Raw genomic sequence first — 18,981 nt, forward strand, 5'->3', positions numbered from 1 at the left:
CCACTCAAGCCAAGAGAACAAACCAGCAGTGGTGGGGGGCAGCCTTCAAAGCCTCCGCATAACCCTTGCATTCTGATGCAAGGGACCTGCAGGGGTGAGCAGGTAAGGGGCACAGGTAAGACACCCAGCCCCCAAGGGGAGCAGGCATGATCTCACCCTGAGCCCCCAAATCAGGGCCTCCTCCCAGCCCCCCAGTTCTGCCACCACGATGGGCACTCCAGGCAGTCATCTGTCCGTGCTCCTGCCCAAACACAGTCTCCCCAAGGCTGATCCAGCCCATGTCTCCCCCACAAGTCAGGGGGAAAACACCCCTTTCTTCAAATCTTAACTTCACTCCAACAACAAAGCAGGGTTTCCCCGGCTGAGAAGGGTCCAGCAGCTACAGTTCTCAGGCCACATCTGGCCCGATGACGCAGAAGTTCACGATTGGTTTCAGTTCCAAACGTTGGGGGGAGCCAGAAGAATGTGATTTCGTGGCACATGGGGTTCCACCAGGAAGCTGCGGGGTGCACGTCCATGCCCAGAGGTGCTGTCTGCCCAGCTCTCGGCCACAAAGGTGAGCGGGAGACACAGCGCCCACTTGGCACGCAGAGACGGAAGGCGCACTTTCCCCTTCAGAGACAAAGTTAACAACCCCGGTTCTAGAACATTCAGAAATTCAGGAAGGGCTGTTCCTGCCATGCCAGCTTTGTTCATGAGGCCAGGGGTGAGCATCAGGGAGCTGCGAGGGGGGAGAGCAGCGCTGGGGGCAGAGGCCCTCAGGTCCCCTAGTCCTCCCCCCACTCCTGTCTTGTCCTCCCTCCTCCTCCCCCCGCTGCCCGCCAGTCCTCACCCCCCTTCTCCTCCTTCCTCACAGTGGCAGCCTAGAGGGACTGAAGCACCAAGGACAGACACTGTCCTGTCCTGAAGAGGCACGGGGGCGGGGGGGGCTACTGCTAACCAAGCCCTCTGCTGCCGACCTTGGCCGGGGCTCAGGGACACAGGCCAAGCTCGCCAAGGTCTCCTAGTGGTCGAGGCCAGAGGGGTCGCGCTCAGGCTGCCTCCTTCAGAGGCGTCAGTTTTGGCAAGCGGCTGCGGGCTGGCCAACCAGGTCTACCCGCTGCCGGGGGAGGTCCCCGCCTGGCCAGGCCCTCCCCTCTGGTTAAAGCCCCCAAGATATTTTTAACTTGTGGCAAAACACAAGTAACCGAAACACCTCGTTATCACCACGCTTAAGAGCAGGATCCAGGGACGCGGAGAGCATGTGTGCTGTTGCACAACCTCCGCCATCCTCTCCAGAATGTTTTCATCACCCCAAACTGAAACTGTTCCCATTCAACAGCCACTCCGCCTCCAGCAGCCCGGATCCCACCCTCTACTTTCTGTCTGAGCCTGACACCCTAGGGACAGGGTCTCAGTGTCTGTCCTGTGTCTGTCCTTCGGGGCCTGGCCTGTTTCGCTCAGCATCACAGCCTCCAGGCTCATCGTGTTGTAGCCAGTGTCAGGCGTCCCTTCCTTTTGAAGGCTGTATACTCTTCCACCGCATGTCTATCCATTGCTCTGTGGACGCACATCTGTTGCATCCACCTTGTAGCTACGGAGACTGATGCTGCAGGGGACACGGGTGTGTGAACAGCTCCTTCGGTCCCCAGAGGTGGGTCTGCTTCATTTTGTGAGAGGGTCACTGTCTTCCAAAGGGCCACACCAGCTCACAACCCACCAGCAGTGAAGCTCACATTCCATCACCGTCAGCGCTGGTCATTTTCTGGAGGTTCTGACTTGGGCCCTCCCAGCATGCGTGGGCTGGGCCTTGTGGCAGCAGAGATCGGCGTGTCCTCGGTGACCGTGGAGCTGGCACCTGTTCATGGGCCCGAGGGCCACCTGCACGTCTTCTCTGGAGACGTACTTAGTGGGCCCTTTGCTCATTTTTAAAGCACATGGTTTGTTTTGGGGTGTTGAGTTGTCCTACCCTAAATTTAAGACCCACCCTCTCCATCTGCTCCTGATGGGTCCCCATCCTTCTAACTAGCTCCACTGTCCAAGCCCCCCTATCAATGGAGCTCACTCCTTCCCTCACAGCCCAAGTCCCACCATGGGCACATCTTGTTGACTCTCCCACAAAAGAAACCTCAAGTATATCCCCTTCTTTCAATGTCATGGCCTCCACCCTGGTCCGAGGCACCAGCCTCCCTGCCTCCTTTCTCTCCATAGCAACCAGAGGGCGCCTTACAATCACGTGACTCAGACTGTGGCTCCCCCCTCCTTAGGCCCCTCCCATGGCATCCCCAGAACCAAAAACCAAATCTATTTTTTTAAAAGATTTATTTATTTATGCACACAAGAGCTGGGGTACAGGGCAGAGACACAGGGGATGAGAGGACTCACCAGAGACAGAGTGGGGAGCAGAACAGACAGACTGACTGGAATACACTGCTGAGGGGAGTAGCCGGCGAGGTAGGAGAGGTCTGCTGCACCATGTGGGTATCTCCCTGGCCGGGGATCGAACTCGTGCTGCAGTGGCTGTGCATAGCTTCATAGGTTGTGTCATAACCCCTTGCGCCACCAGGGAGGCCCAGAAAACCAAATCTAAACCCCTCCCCGAGATGCCAGGGCCCCAGCCTGTCTCTCCCTGCACCTCCCCCATCCTCCACTTCCTCCACGAGAGGACTGGCTGTCTCTCCAGCCTTGGCGCCTGCTGTGCCCTTTGCCCACCCGCTGCTCCTCCTCCTGATGTCTCCTCAGCTCCAATGGCCCATCCCTCCCCAGGGGCCTCCTCCCCACTTGCTGCCTGATGGCAGTTCACCTGCCGGCCCTTCAGAGGGCTCCCAGGTGTCCTCACAGCCCTTGGCACGCGTTTCTGTTTACTGACCCCCTTGCGGCTAGAGCGGCAACCATTCACGGGATGTGGTCTGCCTGGCGACGGCTTAGCTCTCGTGCCTGGCACGGCGCCCAGCCCACAGGACAAGCCGGGAGCAGGTGCTGACGGATGAGCAACCTGCACAGAGCTTTGTGCGCAAGAGCCCCCTTCCTCCTGCACCAGTCCCTCCTGTCTGCGCCAGGGCCCCCTTCCCTGCGCCTGTCCCTCCCGAACAAGGCCTGCACCCTCCCCACCCCTGCAGTGTGCAGCCGACACAGCTGGTGGCATCACCCAGGGTCTGGAGGGCGGGGGCCCTCTGCCTAGGCCACCTCAGTGGATACCTGAGCTTCATCAGTCTCTCCTGTTGGGGTCCACGGACCACATGTGGTGAGCACCCCCCCAAAAAAGGGAGAAGCTCCCAGAATGCAAGGCTGCTTGCTGTGATGACCAAGGCCATGAAGAGGGGTCAGACTCCCCACACACCCCTCCCTGGAGATGTGTGGCCAGCCTGGCCATTCAGGGCAGCAGCCGGCCAGCCACAGCACCGGGGCACCCAGGCCACAGCAGCCGGGTCTCCCCGGGGCCCGCCCATCCCCCTCCCGGGGTCCTGTCCCCATTCCCCAGGTGGGGAGCCCGAGGCCTGGCCGACGGCCACGCAGCTGGACAGCACGGCCCAGACCGCAGAGGGGCCTCCATCCACCAGACGGTGGGGCCTCTCTGAGCATCCCAAGGGCCTGATCTGCCCATCGACATGCTGGCGGCCGATTTAACTTTGTTTAAAAAACACCTCTCGGGGCCTCCCTGGTGGCCTAGGGGTTAAGTCTCAGCACCATCACCCCTGCGGCCAGAGTCCAATTCCCAGCAGGGAGCTACCCACACAGCCCAGCAGACCTCTCCTGCCTCCCCGCTGCTCCCCTCAGCAGTGGATCTCAGTGGATCTGCCTGTTCTGCTCCCCACTCTGTCTCTGGGGAGTCCTCTCAGCCCCCCACCTCTGGCCTGCACCCCAGCTCTTGTGTGCATAAATAAATATTTTTTAACAAGGGGAAAAAACCTCTTTCCAGCTGGTCAGGCATGGAGTGGCTGGGCCTGGGACCTCGGCCTCTCTGAGCCTCCTGCCTCCTGCTGAAGAACAAACATGGCTGCCCTCGCAGGGGCTGGGAGGCCCCAACCAGCCACTTCCTGGCCTGCCACACAGCCTGCTTGTGCCGGCTCTGGCCCGCTGGCCTCGGAACGGACCAAGGGTGGCCCCTCAAAAGACATGTCTCCCTAGAACCCGTGAGTGTGTGCTTATTTGGAAAAGGGGTCTCTGCAGATGCAGCTAAGGACCCCAGGCTGCGATGGCACCGGTGGCGCCGTCCACAGTGACGTGCGTCCTTGGGAGAGAAGACGGAGGAGAAGACGCACGGGACAGGCAGAGACGCTGCGGCCAGAGCCAGGGACGCCAGCGCCCCCCGGGCCTCCGGAGGGTGCAAGGCCCTGCCCACACCGCAAGCGATGTCAGACCCCTGGCCTGGGGCACTGGGGGAGAACACATTTCCCTGATGCGCCCCAGAAACAGACACCCTCCTGAGAAAGCACCGGAGACACAGGCAGATCAGCGGGGGGTTTCTAAGATGGCTCCCAAGCTGCGGCCTCTCCCCGACCCAGGAGACAAGTCCTGGGCCCCCCGCCTTGTCCCCTCCTGGGTCCTCCCGGCCCCAGCAGGAAACAGGGAAATAGCTGTCCTTCGCCCTCATCCACAGGAGGATGAGCCCGAGAGCCGAGCCCCAGGAGCGGGGAGGCCCGCGTTAAGGAGGGGCACCCGGTTTCCAGCAGGGCTGCCGACGGTCCCTCTGCCCAGGGCCACGTGGGGCAGCGGCGGGGCTCCTTCATGTGCGCCTCTGGAGGCCGCACCCTTCCCTCGCAGGCACCCCTCCTCCACACCCCTATTTGCCTTTCCTTGTTTTCGGCATCAGCAGGGGTGGCCTGAGCGCGCTGGCCCCGCTGTCGCGAGTGACACAGCCAGCCACGCCGTCCACTTGCAGTGGAGGGAGTCAGCTTTCGGGGCATCAGGTCCCCACGGAGCCTGCACAGACCTGCCGGCAGAGTCTGCGGCTGCAGGGCCCCGGCACCCGTGGGTCGGACAGGCCCCAGCGCTCGCGTCCGGCTGGAAGCTCAAATGTGACTGTTTGGAAAACACGTCTTGGTAGCTGTGTTGGAGCAAGTTCAGGGGCTCAAGCTAAGATCATCCTGGGTTTGGGGGTGGGCTGAATCCAGTGACAGGGGTCCAAAGGAAAGAAGACCCGGAGTGGGGAGGTCAGGGGAGGCCAGAGGCCCTAGGAAATAACCACACACTCCGCCGCGCCCGTGGAGGCCAGGGCACACTGCTGGCAGGAGGGGACCCCCACGCTGGCCTGGACAGCAGGGAGGGGAGTGGAGTCACCCCCATTTTCCTGTCCTGGACAAGCTCTGTCGGCTGGAGGGAGGAAATCGCATGTCCTCTGTCCTCTCCCCACATCTGACCTCAGTCACTGGGGGCCAGAGATTAACCCAAGAAGGAGGCCTGGGGGCCAGTCAGTCTGTCGTGTGACCCCAACACACCTCTCTGAGCCCCAGACACCCCACCCCACACTGTCTTATTTGAGGCTGAAACTCACGGGTCAAAAATGCAGGTCAAAACACCACCCGGGACACGCCCACTGCCCCATGGACCAGAGGAGGCCGGCCTGGGGCCTGGGGCCGGGCAGCAGGCGCGGCGCAAGGCGGGGGCAGACGCAGGGGAGCAGCAGCCGCCTTCCCCACCCCCAGCTCCCTGCAACGCCAGCCCACTCCCAGCGCATCACGAGGAAACCTGTGGGAACTACGGGGTCCTAGCAGTTTATGGAGACAGGAGCAGACGGACCAGGGCCGCCGTCGTGTGGGGATAAATAAGCGTGAGGACGACGGACCCGGAAAACACAGCAACAGTTAGCCAGAGCCACACCGATTTGGTGCAAAGGGGGCGATGGCAGAAAACTAGGGCACCTGAAGCAGGATAGGCTCCCCGGCCCCCAGCCAGCCGCCACGCCCAGCTGCACCTGATCCAAGAAGGTGTGGTTGGCCCCACTTCACAGGAGCCCCAGCAAAACCCAGAGACTGAGGACGGTCCAAGGTCACAGTGGGCAGGAGGCGCTGCCAAGGTTTCGGCCCGCGCCCACCTGGCTCCAGAACTGTGCTATGCGCAGACTCCCTGCACCACACGTGGCCCGAGGACACCCGTGGGCTGACGGAGGCCGAGCCAGCCGAGGGACGAGGCGGAGAGGGGCAAGGCCGGGCAGTGAGGAGGGATACTCCAGCACACACATGCACCCATGTTTTGTGCCAACAGTGTGCAGATGGCCTGAAGGGGGACACAACCCATGTCCACCAACAGATGACGGGAGAACTGGGGTGGATTTGCACGACGGAATATTATGCAGCCATAAAATGGAACAAAGGCTGACACAGCTACCACATGGGTGAACCTGGAAAATATTAAGCTAAGAGAAGCCAGACACAGAAGGCCACACAGCATGGTTCCCTTCACAGGAAATGTCCAGAACAGGCGCACCCACAGGACGGCCAGGCCTCCCAGCGAGAGCTAGGGGGTCTCCTGGAGGAGCGACAGACACGCGCTGGAAGCAGACCCTGTGAATGTGCTAAATGCAACAGACCGTCCCTTTAAAGGGACTGACTTCATGTTGTGTGAATTTTACCTCAGTCAATTATTATTATTATATGAGAAGCTTGATGGGAGTGAAAACTGGGGTAAGCCCCCTGGAAAGTGCCTGGCACTTGTGGGTACAGAGGGCCAGCACCCACCTGCTCCTGGAGCCCAGTGGGGCGGGCGTGCATGTGCTGGGGCACAGGGCCTGCCCTCTCCCTGCTCCCAGACCCGCACCATCCCTCGGGCGTGAGGTCGTCGTCAACAGCTGACAGAGGCGGCAACACCAGCCCCCGGAGCTCAGCATTCCGCCTGCGGGCCCCAGAGTCGCATCCAAACCAGGTGCGGGCAAGACTCCAGCTGCGAAGCCGTGAAACCACACACAGCGTGAGTCCCAGCGGCAGCGGGCTGACAGTCCCTTTCCAAAAGGGAGAGAGAAGAGGAGGAGCAGGTCCGAGAGATCCAAAACCTAAGCCCTGAACCTAAACTCCAGACCATCCCCACGCTGCGGCCCTGGATCCCAGAGCCCCGGGGACTCGGCCGGCCCCCTACGTGGCCGATCCATCAATCCACGTCTTTCCTGCCTGGGGTCCAGAGACACCCCCGCCCCCAGGGCTCCTCGGCCCACCAAGGGAAAGGGGTGTCTCTGCAGCAGCCTCCCAGGCAGCCACACCCCCACAGCCACAGGCTCCCTCCTGCACCCCATCTGGATGGCCAAGAGCCTCCTGGGGCCCTGTGTCCTGGTCTCGGAATTGTGAGCAAACGCGGCCAGCGACAGCTCCGGGGTCCCCGCCTCGTGTAAAACCCAAGGACTCAGGGCCTCCCCAGTGGCACAGCGGTTGAGCACTGGGTTGCAAAGCTGCCCACGGCCTCTGCGGCGCCGGTTCGATCCCCGGCTGCTCCCCGGCCACCAGACGAGGGTCCCACATGGCGCGCAGACCTCTCCTGCCGCCCGCTGCTCCCCTCAGCAGTGTCCTTCGGTCCTTCTGCCTGCTCTGCTCCCCGCTCTGGCTCTGGTGAATTCTCTCACCCTCCCGCGCTTCTGACTGTACCCAGTGCATGTATAAACAAAACAAACAAACAAACAAACAAATAAATAAATAAATAAAACATGCCTCTATTAAAAAAAAAAAACAACCCAAGGACTCAGCCCTTCACAGGCTCCCTGCTCTCCACCCTCTCAGGGGCTGATTGCCGTTCACACCCACACTGAGCTCCTTATCAAACGGTCGAGCGCGCCAACGCCCTTGGCCTTCTCTGAACAGCTTTTCCCAACACGGATGGACGGACGGACGCGCTGACAACCTCCAGTCTCCGAGCTCGCTCACCCTGCTGGATTCTGGCAGCAGCGCAGGGAAGCCCCGCGCCTCCCGGCCGCCCTGGGCAGCCCCTCCAGTGTCCCCCTCCCAGCCCCACGGGCCAGGAGACCCTTGCAGGGGCAAGTGCGGACGAGCCCTGTGCCCAAGGATGGCCCCGGGGCTGCACCCCGATCCTCGCCACCTACGGGGGTTTGCTGGAGCACGGAGGCTGCTCCCCTGCCCCCGGAGCCCTCCTCACAACTGCTGGGTTCTCACACCACAAACACTCCCAGCCGCTACCCAGCAACCACGCCTGAAGCTGAGTTGCAACTTCAGTGCTTGTTCTGGCGGTGCCTTGGCACCAGCCTCCTTCACCCTGGCCGGGGCGGGAGCTCTGGAAACGGGGTGCAGCTCCCTGCATCTGTGGGTCCTCGGACCCCGAGGACGGAGGGGACCCTCTGGGGTGCCCCCTTCTCAGGGTCGACTCCCCTTCCACACTGCGTCATGAACACATCCCCTCCCCAAAAACCCCACCCTAACGCCGCCACCTCGGGGTCAGGAGCTCGGCCTGTGACTGTGGGGCTGGGGGCGGGGGAGGGCGGGCGCGGACACTTGAGGAGGCTCCGTGAGACCAGAGCAAGCAGGCACACGCATCTGCTCCTCATCTGGGTGACCTCCCAGGCTTCCGTCAAGGTGAGTGTCACCACACGGGCCTGGGGCACCGTTCTGCAAGTTCATGACAATTCCCAACAAAGAAAAGTCAGAGACTCTGGGGAGGTGGACTCTAGGGCCTGGGGAGAGGCAGTCAAAGGAGTCCGGAGGACAAGCGTCTTTGCAGCTTCGAGGGCTCTTAGCTACAGTCAGCTCTCAGCCGTGGGAAGCCAGCACGTCCACCTGCCGGCCAAGAGGCCAGATGAGGCCGGGATGGGGCCAAGAGTTTCTGCAGGGCCCAGAGGGACAGGCAGGAGAGGTGGACGGGGGAGCCCCCATCTGCCACTCCAACACGCAGGCCCTGGCACCCCAGGGCCCTCGGCAGCCAGGAGGATGACCCAGCCTTCCTGGCACTGTGGGGAGCGGGAGGGATGCTGCTGGAACCGAGGGGAGCTGGGGGGCGCGGATGGAGCGTGAGAGCAAAGCCAAGGGTCCTTACAAGCCCTCTGGGTGCACACGTCCGAGGGGTGGCGATTAAGTCCTTCAGACACATGCACCACAGGGGCCTGGGTGAGAGGGGCATTGCCTGCAAGATGCTGTCAAGGGACCCAGCGCGAGAGAGACAGAAACAGGCAGAGACCAAGAGGACACACATAAACCATCAGAGGACTCAGTCACTCTGCCCTTGGGATTTTTCCAAAATAAAGCTCTTCAAGCTAAAACCTCCAGCTGGAAGAACGCACGGCTCCTGGGTGTGGGTGGTGCGGAAGCCTGAAAGCTCCCCACCGGGGATGGTGGTGCCTCCACCCCCGGGAACGCTCCATGGGACGGGAGCCGTGGAGAGTGAGGAGATCCGGACAAGAGCCGGCTGGCGGGCAGATCACGGCCCCGCTTTGGCGCACACTGGCAGCCTCGTCAGTCCTCCGCTGCGGGCATGCACGGCCACAACCAGTCTTCCCCGCCGCTGGACGGCCTGCCTGGCCTCTGCCAGTCTGCAGAAGAGCCGGGGCGGTCCAGTCACTTGCCCAAAGACAAACCTCTGAGGAGTGGCAGAGCTGCCAGGCCCCCAAACCCACACTCTGGATCCACTTTATCTCCTGGATGCTGAAATCTTGTCCCTGGAGAGAAGCCAGGTGGTTTGAGAATGTGCCCGAACTTGACACAAGCAGCGCCACCCGAGCCAGCACCACCTTCCAGCTCCCCACATCTCTCACTGGGTGGAAGGTGCACAGAGGGATGTTCCCCAAGGCCCGGGGCCTGGCTGTCGGGGAGACTCTCCCACACACGCCTCCACCACGTCCAGGTAGGGAAGGCTGTGTCCCAGGTTCGGGGTGACTGGCCACGGTGGCTGACAGGTGCAGGTGACACTGCAGAACAGCCTCTGGCTACAGTTCCAGATCGCCTCCCGCGCCGCCCTGGCCAGACTCCAACAAAGGCCACAGAGCCCGTCCTCCGCCACCCCTGCGTCCTCCCCCCAGGCCCTGCTCCCCCCCAGGGCCGACAAGGCCTGACCTCTGCACTCCTGGGCCTGACATCTCTCCCGGTTTATAAAAGCACCGCCTCCGGCCCACCGCCAGGACGTGGGGGGCCGAGCCTTCCAGGTAGGTCGGCAGGTGCCTCAGAGCCCCTGGGGAGGGCGGCAGGGCTGCGTCCTGCAGGCAGCACAGATGCCCACTTGGTTCTGAGGTCCCAATGAGGCCTCTGGCAGGGCAGGGAAGCACACGCAGAAGAGGCCGTGACTCCAGGCGGGCGCCCGGGGTCCACGGGACGGCAGGGCCGCAGGAACGCCCTCCCCATGTCCTTGGCTCTCTCCGGGGGACACTCGCCGGCCACCCCATGTGCCGGCGCGCAGGTGGACGTTTGCATGTGAGAGGCTCGCAAGCCAGCATTCACAAGGCGGAACTCCAGCGTGGACGGGTGCTCTGTGTCCCCCTCAACCTCACAGCCTCTGCTGGTGAGGACAGAGCAAGCATCGGGACTCGGGCTTAGAGGCAGCGAGGAGGGGAAGCCTGGCGGGCGCGAGTTGGCAGCCTGAGGATCGCTGCCCTGGGAAGCCAGCCCTGGACCAGCCTCCTCGCTGCCCGGGCCCCTTGGCCAGGACCGCCCCACTTTCTCACCTTCCACCCTCAAATCACCGCGATAACATCTTTGTGAGCCAGGCCCCTGCCTCACAGGCCACTCCGCCTGCGCGTGGGCTGGAAAAGGGGCCAGTCAGAAGACACTCAGACACGCCAGGCATTGCAACCAGACCAGGCCCTTATAACACACGCGATTTGCATTTTTCAAAGCGCATTCTGGTGCCGCAGGGAGAATGATTGCAGATCCGTGTGGTGACAGGCAGAGGCGGGCAGCCGGGCGAGTGCTGGGGTGGCCAGGGACAGGTGGCTGGGCCTGGAGCGGGGCGCACGGGTGCAGGACCCCAGCCTGCCGCTGGGCACAAGCCTCCTGTGAAGGTTCCCCTAACTTCTAACCAGCCATCCAGGGAGCACTTGAGACTCGATGGTAAAGTGCCGGCATCCTTCCAGGCCCCTGGGACACAAAACCCACACCCTCGCCCCCAAGGGATCCATGTGCTCGTGGCAAAGAACAGGCAACAGGCAACATGGTCTGGGTGTAAATTGCACCGGGGGGCCCCAGGGAGAGGAAACCCAGCAGGGCCATGTCAGGGGACTGGGCAGGGAAGCTGCAATCTGAAAAGCAGTTGGCTGGGCGGGTCTCCAGAACAAGTGAGATCTGAACAAAGGCCTAAAGCAGGCGGGACAGCAAGCCACCCTGTCAGGGGAAAGAGGTGCGGGCGAGCGCTGAGGCGGATATGCTGGTGTGCGCACGGAGTGGCGTAAGGCCATGGGTGAGGCGGGCGGAAGGCGGAGTGGGGTCCCGAAAGACGGCCTGGCCTTAAGAGCCACATGAGGACTCCGACGCCGAGGACGGTGGTGGGTGTGATCTGAGTACAGTTTTAACAGGATCCCTTCGACTGCTGCTGCTGAGAAACCTGATGGGTGGGGGCGGAGGAGAGAGGCGGGTGCAGGGGGCACGGAGAGGCCTATGGGAATCCGGGTGAAAAGTGACAGGAGCCTTGGACCAGGGGGTGGCAATACTGGATCTATTTTTGAAAACGGTGCCCTAAGGCCTCCTGGGCACCTTCCTGGTGGTTCAGCATGGGAAGTGGGAGAGAAGAGCGGGTCAAGGCCGGCAGCAAGGCTTTCGGCCCAGCAGCTGCAGGACGGGATAGTCAGGACGGAGGGGGCTGTGGCCAGAGGGATGGGGTTTGGGAGGATGATGAGGCACTGGGTGTGGACCAGGGCACATGTGAGCTACCTTTGACCACCCAAGCTGAGACATGGACTTGGCCACTGGAGGCTTGAGCTGGAATTCAGGGGAAAGGTCTGGGCCAAGGATTCTAATTTAGGAGCGGCCGAGACAAAGCTGGCATGTAGCCCCGGGAATGCGTGAGCACGGAAAGGATGCCTGAGGTCTGAGTACCAGGACACGCCAATGGTAACAGGTCAGGAGATAAGGGAGCAGCAGCAAGTGAGGCCAAGAGCAGCCAGCCCGCGAGGCAGGAGGAAGGCTATAAAGAGTCTCAGGAGTCCTTCTAGAAGCTTCCCAGAAAGGTGGAAGGAACTTCAACCAAAATGCAATGAAAGGGACAAGGATCAGGCCACTCCCGTTCCTTCCCCCTCGCAGTACAAGGCAATAGGTGAACAGGAAAGGACGTGAGGAGAACTCTATGCCTGGGCCACGCCAGCCCAGCCTCTGGGTTCAGGGAGGTTCAGCGCAGCTGAACAGCTTCAACTCAAGCTCGGAATCCAGCCCGCGCCCCAGATAACCAGTGACTTGCCAGCCCTGAGCCGTGGTAGGCCCCCCAACCAAGCCTGAACTCACTTGCGTTGCTTCTGTTTCTCTTCGTGTTTCGGCTCAGGCCTGGCCACTCCCGGGCCAGCGGAGGCCAAGGGCACAGCTGAACAAGGGGGAGGGAGTGGGGGAACATAAAAGGGCTTCTCCTTCTGTTTGGTTTGGTTTTGTTTATTCTTGGCCCAGGCCTACAGTCGAATCCTTTCCACAATAACTGTATTTATGGGATCGAAGCTGCTAGATCTTCAAGGTGCAGAAGGCCGGGGACCAGCGCCCTTCCCTGAGTCATCTAGCTCTAAGACCATGAAGAAGGAAAGTCAGTGTCGCTTCTGCAGCTGCAGCCAGCCTTGGGGCAACAATGAACCCACGGGCCTCTCCGCACTGACCCGGGACATGGGTGACCTTCGGCCCACCTGCAGGGCGTACACGCGTGGAGGGGAGACAAGGCGGCGCCAGCCCTCCGCAGACCGGGCTGCCCAGGAGGCGCCTCTGAGCGAGCCCTCGGGGTCAGTCCCTCACTCTTGTTGGCAGCACAGGAAAGGGTTCCCGGTAGCTGGACTTCGCCTGGTTCCAGCTAATCATGTTGGATCACCGAGTCACCGCGCTGAGGCAGAGCGGGTATTCATCATTCCAGGAAGGGACAGGACGGCTCGTGGAATGGTGCATGCTGAACACACCCCTGAGCCAGGCGTGGGGGCCAGACTGTCGGGGGACATGGTCACATGCATGGACATGTGTCAACGCACCAGGTCACATTCACGTGTATGCCCGTGTGTACCCACATGCACGAACCCACAAAGGCACACGTCAATGCAGGTGTATGTGAGCTCATGCATGGACACAAACGGTGATGTGTGAGCCGTGTGTGCTGTACACCCCATGCTCATGAGCCCACACGCGTGACACTGTTCCTTGTCTATGCACAATATGCATCAGCACACGGTGCGCACGCATCAGCACACGGTGCACATGCATCAGCACATGGTGCACACACATCAGCACACAGCGCACACACGCACCAGCACACGGTGCACACTCACAGCTTGGGCCATAGCATGACTGCCCCACAGTCACATGCATCACGTGTTCACATGACACCCACTGCGTGTGCACGATCAGCACACGTGTGCACATGTCGACACACATGTGCAAGGGCACATTCATGCTCATGAAGCAGAAGGAAGCAAAAATAAACTGGATCAGAAAAACTAAAAATAACCATGCTCTTCAGCTGTCACCAGGGAGTGGGTCGAGCGGGAGGGGCAGGAAGTCCAGACAGGAAAGAGGAAGACAAACAAAGCCATTGGAGCACACCTGTGACCCTGACTGCCCCCCAGGGGCGCACCCACCCGCAGCAGGGTGGATGCTCCTCTGCTGGATGAGGCCACACGAGGCCTGAAGGAAAAGAACCTGAGTGGTGGGTGCGGGACACGGAACCAGCCTCCAAGAACCTGCCCGGGGCTGGCAGAGGCCAGAGTGCAGGCCCGGGGAGCAGGACAGCAGGGCCTGGGCATCCCAGGGATGGCTCATCCCCAGGGCCTGTCACGCCACCCCAGAGGGAAGCCACGGGACACACTGAGCCTGAGCCGGCAGTTTGGGGGCCCAGTAGCCACGCAGGAAAAGCAAAAGGGAAGGCGGCCCAGGGAGCCAGGAGGGGCAGAACCTGCCTTGCCTCCAGGCAGCACGGGCCCCTCAGAACATGGAGGAGGGGGGCGGGCTCGGGTCACCCTGGCTCCCACTGCAGCTGTGACCTGGGCCCTGGGCCCTGAGTGTGGGAGGAAGGGGCCTGGGCCCTGCAGAAACCGGCTCTTCCCGGGAGCCTGGAGGGGCGCCAGGTGCACGCCAGCACTCGGGCTGCCCCCTTCAGCCCCCATCTTCTTTGCAGGGGGATGCAGAGGGGTTTGCCAAAGAAAAAGCAGCTCTGGCCGTGCTCCTGAAGGTTCCCGAAGGCTCGGGATGGCTCTCCCTGGGAGGGGGGTTGGGGGGGAGCAGAGCTGAGGGGAGAGCCCAGGAGAGGCAGACTACAAAGTGCTTTCCTCCATTCAAGCCCCACCCCCGAACCCAAGCAATGCCCTGGGTCGGGGGACACAGTACAGCCCCAGCCCCAGCAATGTCCATGCTCCTAAGGAGGGAACCCACAAATAAACTTATCACCTAATGAGGGGAGGCCTTCACCTCCACACTTGGGGGACGGACGGAGCAAAGGGCTATTTCTGATGATGAACCTCCGGGGAAGATTCCCCATCCCACGCTCCTGCATCTCCCCTCCCGCCTACCCCGGGCCAGGGAGAAGAGAGGCAGGCTCGGCGCACCTACAGATGTCTGCCTCAGCACACAGTGCAGGACCGCATCCTCCGGCTTTACCCAGGACGGCAGGAGGAGAGAGAAGGTCCCCGTCACCCCCGGCCCCTCCGGCCCCAGCAGTCCTTGCTTTGCGCAGCTCCTCCAGGTGCTCTCCCCCCGCCACACACTGTGCTTTCACTTGCGCTCAGAGAAACCCACTGAAAACACAGGGAACTGTTTTGTGGAAGTTTTTGGTTTGGTTTCTTTTTTTTAAACCATAAAGAGTACTGGAGCTTTTTCCCAGTAAGCAGTGTGTTTTTGCGACCTAGTCATGCTAAAACATAGTATCGGGTTGCTTCTTGCTTTTGTCTAGAAACCCGCTGGGTGAAGAGTTTCTGCTTCATTTCCTTTGCCCCTACTTGAAGTGGAAAGTCAGATCTGGCCTCCAGGCCTGGCCCTCCACAGCCACAGGTGTGTGAACCTGGCCCATCACTCGCCTTCGCTCTGCCTCAGTTTCCTGATCTGCAGGCAGGAAAACACCACGGCCTCGGCCCATTTCACAAGATGTCGTCAGATTCGAAGGAGAACCTCGGTCCACCCAAGGCGTTTCCACACACGTCCTAATCTAGGCGGCATGCAAACGAGATCTGACCCCGACTCGGCTCAGAAGCCCCCGCTCCAGGTGAGGTAGCTGGCCCAAGGACCCCAGCTGGCAAAGGGCTGGGAAACTGACACAGTTTCAAAATGCATCATATCAGCAACCTGGGAGATGTAAATCAGTACCATCTGATTAACCCCCCAAAAATAATAATAAGGAGCTGGTCCTCTCTGGGGACTACAAGGGTGTGGGGGCACTCTCATGCTCTGCGGGGCACCGTGCCTGACACCCATCACAGCCGAGGTGGGCCCCTTCTAGAAACGCCCCGTGGAGTTCTTGCTACAGACATGTCAGCAGAGCCACGCCATGTGGAGCAAATTGCCAGTCGATACAGAAACAGGCAGATAATTAAGTGTGTTGCCATTCAAGGGAATGTATGCAGGGCGGGGAGGTGACAGGGACAGGGACAGGTCCTGACAGGGAAGGCTTTCCAGCCACGCCAGTGAACTGAAAAGCCAGCAACAAGCTGTTGGTGCCCAGCACAGTGCAGAGTCTATAAAAACCGTCCATTCGTGGGTATAAATACATGCCTGCGACCCCTGAAGTCTAGAAGGTGCACACCAAGGAAGGCAGGACCCTCTGAGGGGGGTCTCGCGGGGGGGGGGGCTGCTTTTTCCTTCCATTTGATAGTTTTTTTCTCCCAAGCAAGAATTCATGTCTTTCATACACGGACTTCTTTCTTTAACCAAAAAGCATCTAAAACATGGAAATGCCAGACAACGCTTCCTATTCAGGTCGCACATGGGCGCGAGCAGCCAAAGAAAACAGCCCCTCCCTCTCCCGGGTCCCCCAGCCAGTCCCCTGAACACAGGCTGCTTCTTCCCGGGACGGCGCTGGCTTGGCCGGGGCCCAGCCTGGGCTGTCCAAGAGGCGGTCGGTCATGGGCCGGGCCGGCCCACCGGCCTTCACGCCACTCGGCCCCAGACCAATCACTGCTGGGACGCTCATGTGGGATGCTGGGTGCCTCTCACTCAACTCTAAGCCCGGAAATCCCAGCACCAGGACAACGATGGTGCTTTCCTCTTTGGAAGCCAGACCTGAGGTAGGGCACGCACACACACACCCAGGTGGAGCCAACATCCTTAACCTGCTTGTGGCCATAGAAAGAAAAGCCCCCAACTTAAGCCCAAGGACCGCTGACAAGATTCTTCATGGGCTGTAAGTCCCACCCTCCCCACCTCACAGCCACAGGCTCACGCTCACCCCACCTGAGCGACTGTCTCCCTGGGTGCATACGCTACAGAAACCAGAGTCAGCGGGCAAGTTTAGGGGGGTTTTTGCAGAGATGAAGCTCTCAGCCTGCTCCCAAATGCACGACAGCGGGCGCCAGGGGGCCCCAACAGCAGCTGGCGGGCTCTGCAGGCTCCCCGCAGGGCCTTCCCGGCACCCCCAGGGGTAGACACACAGCGGAGCCGGTGCTGAGCGCCACCTGCAGGCAGGAGCTCCAGCATCAGATCACAGGACTTAACCGGACATGATTGGAAGGAGAGAAAGAGACGCGGTGTGGCCCAAATGGCTCAGACAACTGTCACCGGGGGCCCTGGGAAAAGCCAGTGCTACCCATCTTTTCAGCAGCGGATGCCAAGGAGGGTCAGAGGGTCTGAGCTGACTCATTTATCGCTCATCCATTCGTTCCCCCAAGCATCCTGTGCTGGGTGTGGGGCGCACGCAGGAAACACGGCCACATCCCCCTTCTTAGGATCACCCCAGGAGGGGGCTACGCCCGTGACAAGCCCTGCTCAGTGTCTGCACCGGCGAGCCTCGGTTTCCCCTCCGGGCACTGCGGGTGCTGGGCCTGGCTTCAGGGCTCTGGAAGGCTGCCACCCCGGAGGCGCCTGCAATGTCCCGGCCCACAGCCACGCAGGCTCATTCAAACGGGCGCCCCGACACCCAGGGCAGAGTCTACAGTCTGAAGGCCGGGGACTGCCTTGACTCGTCAGCTAGCTGAAAAAGCAACCTCGGCCACGTCCAGGGAGGGTCAGGGGAAGCCTCGGCTCCGGGGTTCCACTGCCTGGGGCTGCGCCTGCCGGGCCTGAACGTGGGGGGAAGCCGCAGGGAGGCCATGTGCGGGGAGGGCGCCACGCGGAGGGAGGCGCCTGGGCTCCAGCCTCCGAGAAGGGCTTCCCGGGGGGTCTGGTCAGCAGCGCGCCCAGCTGTGCCCCGCGCGCGGGGCCGGGGCCCGTGAGTCCCACACGGCGGAGGCGCCTCTCCGCGGCCGCAGGGGGAGGCCGGCCGGGGGGCCGCCGGGGCAGCTGCCCGGCTGCGGTGGGGAGAGAGGCGGCGGCGGGCTCGGGCGGGGCACCCACGGGGGGCACCCACGGGGGGCACCCACGGCGCCGCGGCCTCGGCCCGCACGGGAGTCCTCCCGGAGGCCCCGGCCGGCCCGGCTCCGCCCAGCCGCGCGGGGCGCCCCCGGCCCTCCTCGGCCCGCCCGGCCGGCCGCGCACCCACCTTGAGGACCTGCTGCGTGATGAGCGAGGGCACCAGGTAGACCATGAGCACGCCCAGCGCGACGAGCAGCAGCCCGGCCAGGAGCAGCACGGCGGCCGCCCGCGAGCGCCGGGCCATGGCTGCGGTCGCCCGGCCTGCGGGGCACGCGGGGCGCGGGGCGCGGGGCGCGGGCCGGCGGGGGCCCGGGGCGGCGGCAGGCGGAGGAGCGGCCCGGCCGGCGGCCCGCGGCTTTATGCGCCATCGCGGCTCCAGGCCCGCCCCCGCCCGCGGGGCAGCGGGACCGGGCGGCCCGCGCGGCGGCTCCAGGCCCCGCCCGCTTCCGCGCTCCCGGGACGGCCCCGCCGCGGCCGCGCCCCCCGCCCCGCCCCCTCGGCCCCCGCCCCCCGCCCCCGCCCGAGCGGCCCCTCCCGGGCCTCCCCCGCCCCCGCCCCCCACTTCCCCGGCCGCGGCCGCCGCATTGTTCACGTGCGCGGGATTTCCCGGCGCACAGGAACCCAGAGCCCCCGCCCCGCGGCTGGGACCCCGCCCTCCGCGACCCCAGACGCGGCCCCCGCGCTGCCCGGGACGGGCCTCTGCTGCCCCGTCCACCCCGGCTGGGGGTTCCGCTCCCCGGGGTGCCTGCCCGGCTCCTTCCCCCTGCGCCGCCGGCTTATCGGGCCCGCGCCTCGCCCCGTAACAGCGCAGCCCGGCTCTCCCGCTCACCCCGCACCCGCGCCCTTATCGCCGGCACCACCTGGCTGCTTACTGCTTTGTTCTTTACTTTCAGACCAGCCCCCCAACTGCGCCCCACTGCGCCCCACTGCGCCGCCGCGGCCCGAGGCTTTGCCTCTGCTCCCCGCCCTGACCCGCAGCCTGCCCGCCGCCCGGCTCGGCGTGAGCGGCAGAGCCAGCCCAGAGGCGCCTTCCAGGGCCGGGCTGCATACGGGCTGCCAGGAGATAAGGGAACAGCCACAGGGGGGTTAAGTCCACAACAGGACGGCTCTGCTGGTGGGGGGGACAGATGAGCACAGGCACCCCCGTAATGGCAGGTCATCAACCATCCAAGAAGGGGGGCAGGTGGGCAAGGCCTGCCTCCACGTAGGGCTGCCCCCACACGCGCCCATCCTGGACCCCTGGCCTAGGCCGATCCCCTCATTCTCTAGGTGGGGTTGCCCACCCAGGCGCCGGCCTCCCAGGGGATTACCCAGCACCAAGGTAAGGCGGGCCAGTCCCCCGGAGCCCAGAATGAGGGCTTCGAAAACTTGTTCATCCCTGCAAGGAAGCAGCCTCAGGGCCCATCCTTCAACA

At 62.8% G+C, this 18,981-nt stretch overlaps 1 protein-coding gene across 1 annotated transcript in view; it reads right to left on the reverse strand.

Moving 5' to 3' along the window:
• Window positions 1-17,784, reverse strand: part of SCARB1 (scavenger receptor class B member 1) — a 59,055-nt gene extending 41,271 nt beyond the window's left edge. Inside the window, exon 1 of the mRNA XM_037511316.2 lies at window positions 17,695-17,784. Coding sequence (XP_037367213.1) covers window positions 17,695-17,739 — 45 coding nt within the window. The 5' untranslated portion in view covers window positions 17,740-17,784. The remainder of the gene's footprint in view (window positions 1-17,694) is intronic.
• Between the last annotated feature and the right edge of the window lie 1,197 nt (window positions 17,785-18,981).

This window comes from Talpa occidentalis, unplaced genomic scaffold, assembly GCF_014898055.3.
Source record: "Talpa occidentalis isolate TD23 unplaced genomic scaffold, MPIMG_talOcc4v2.1 talOcc4.14, whole genome shotgun sequence".
Classification (NCBI taxonomy): Eukaryota; Metazoa; Chordata; class Mammalia; order Eulipotyphla; family Talpidae; genus Talpa; species Talpa occidentalis.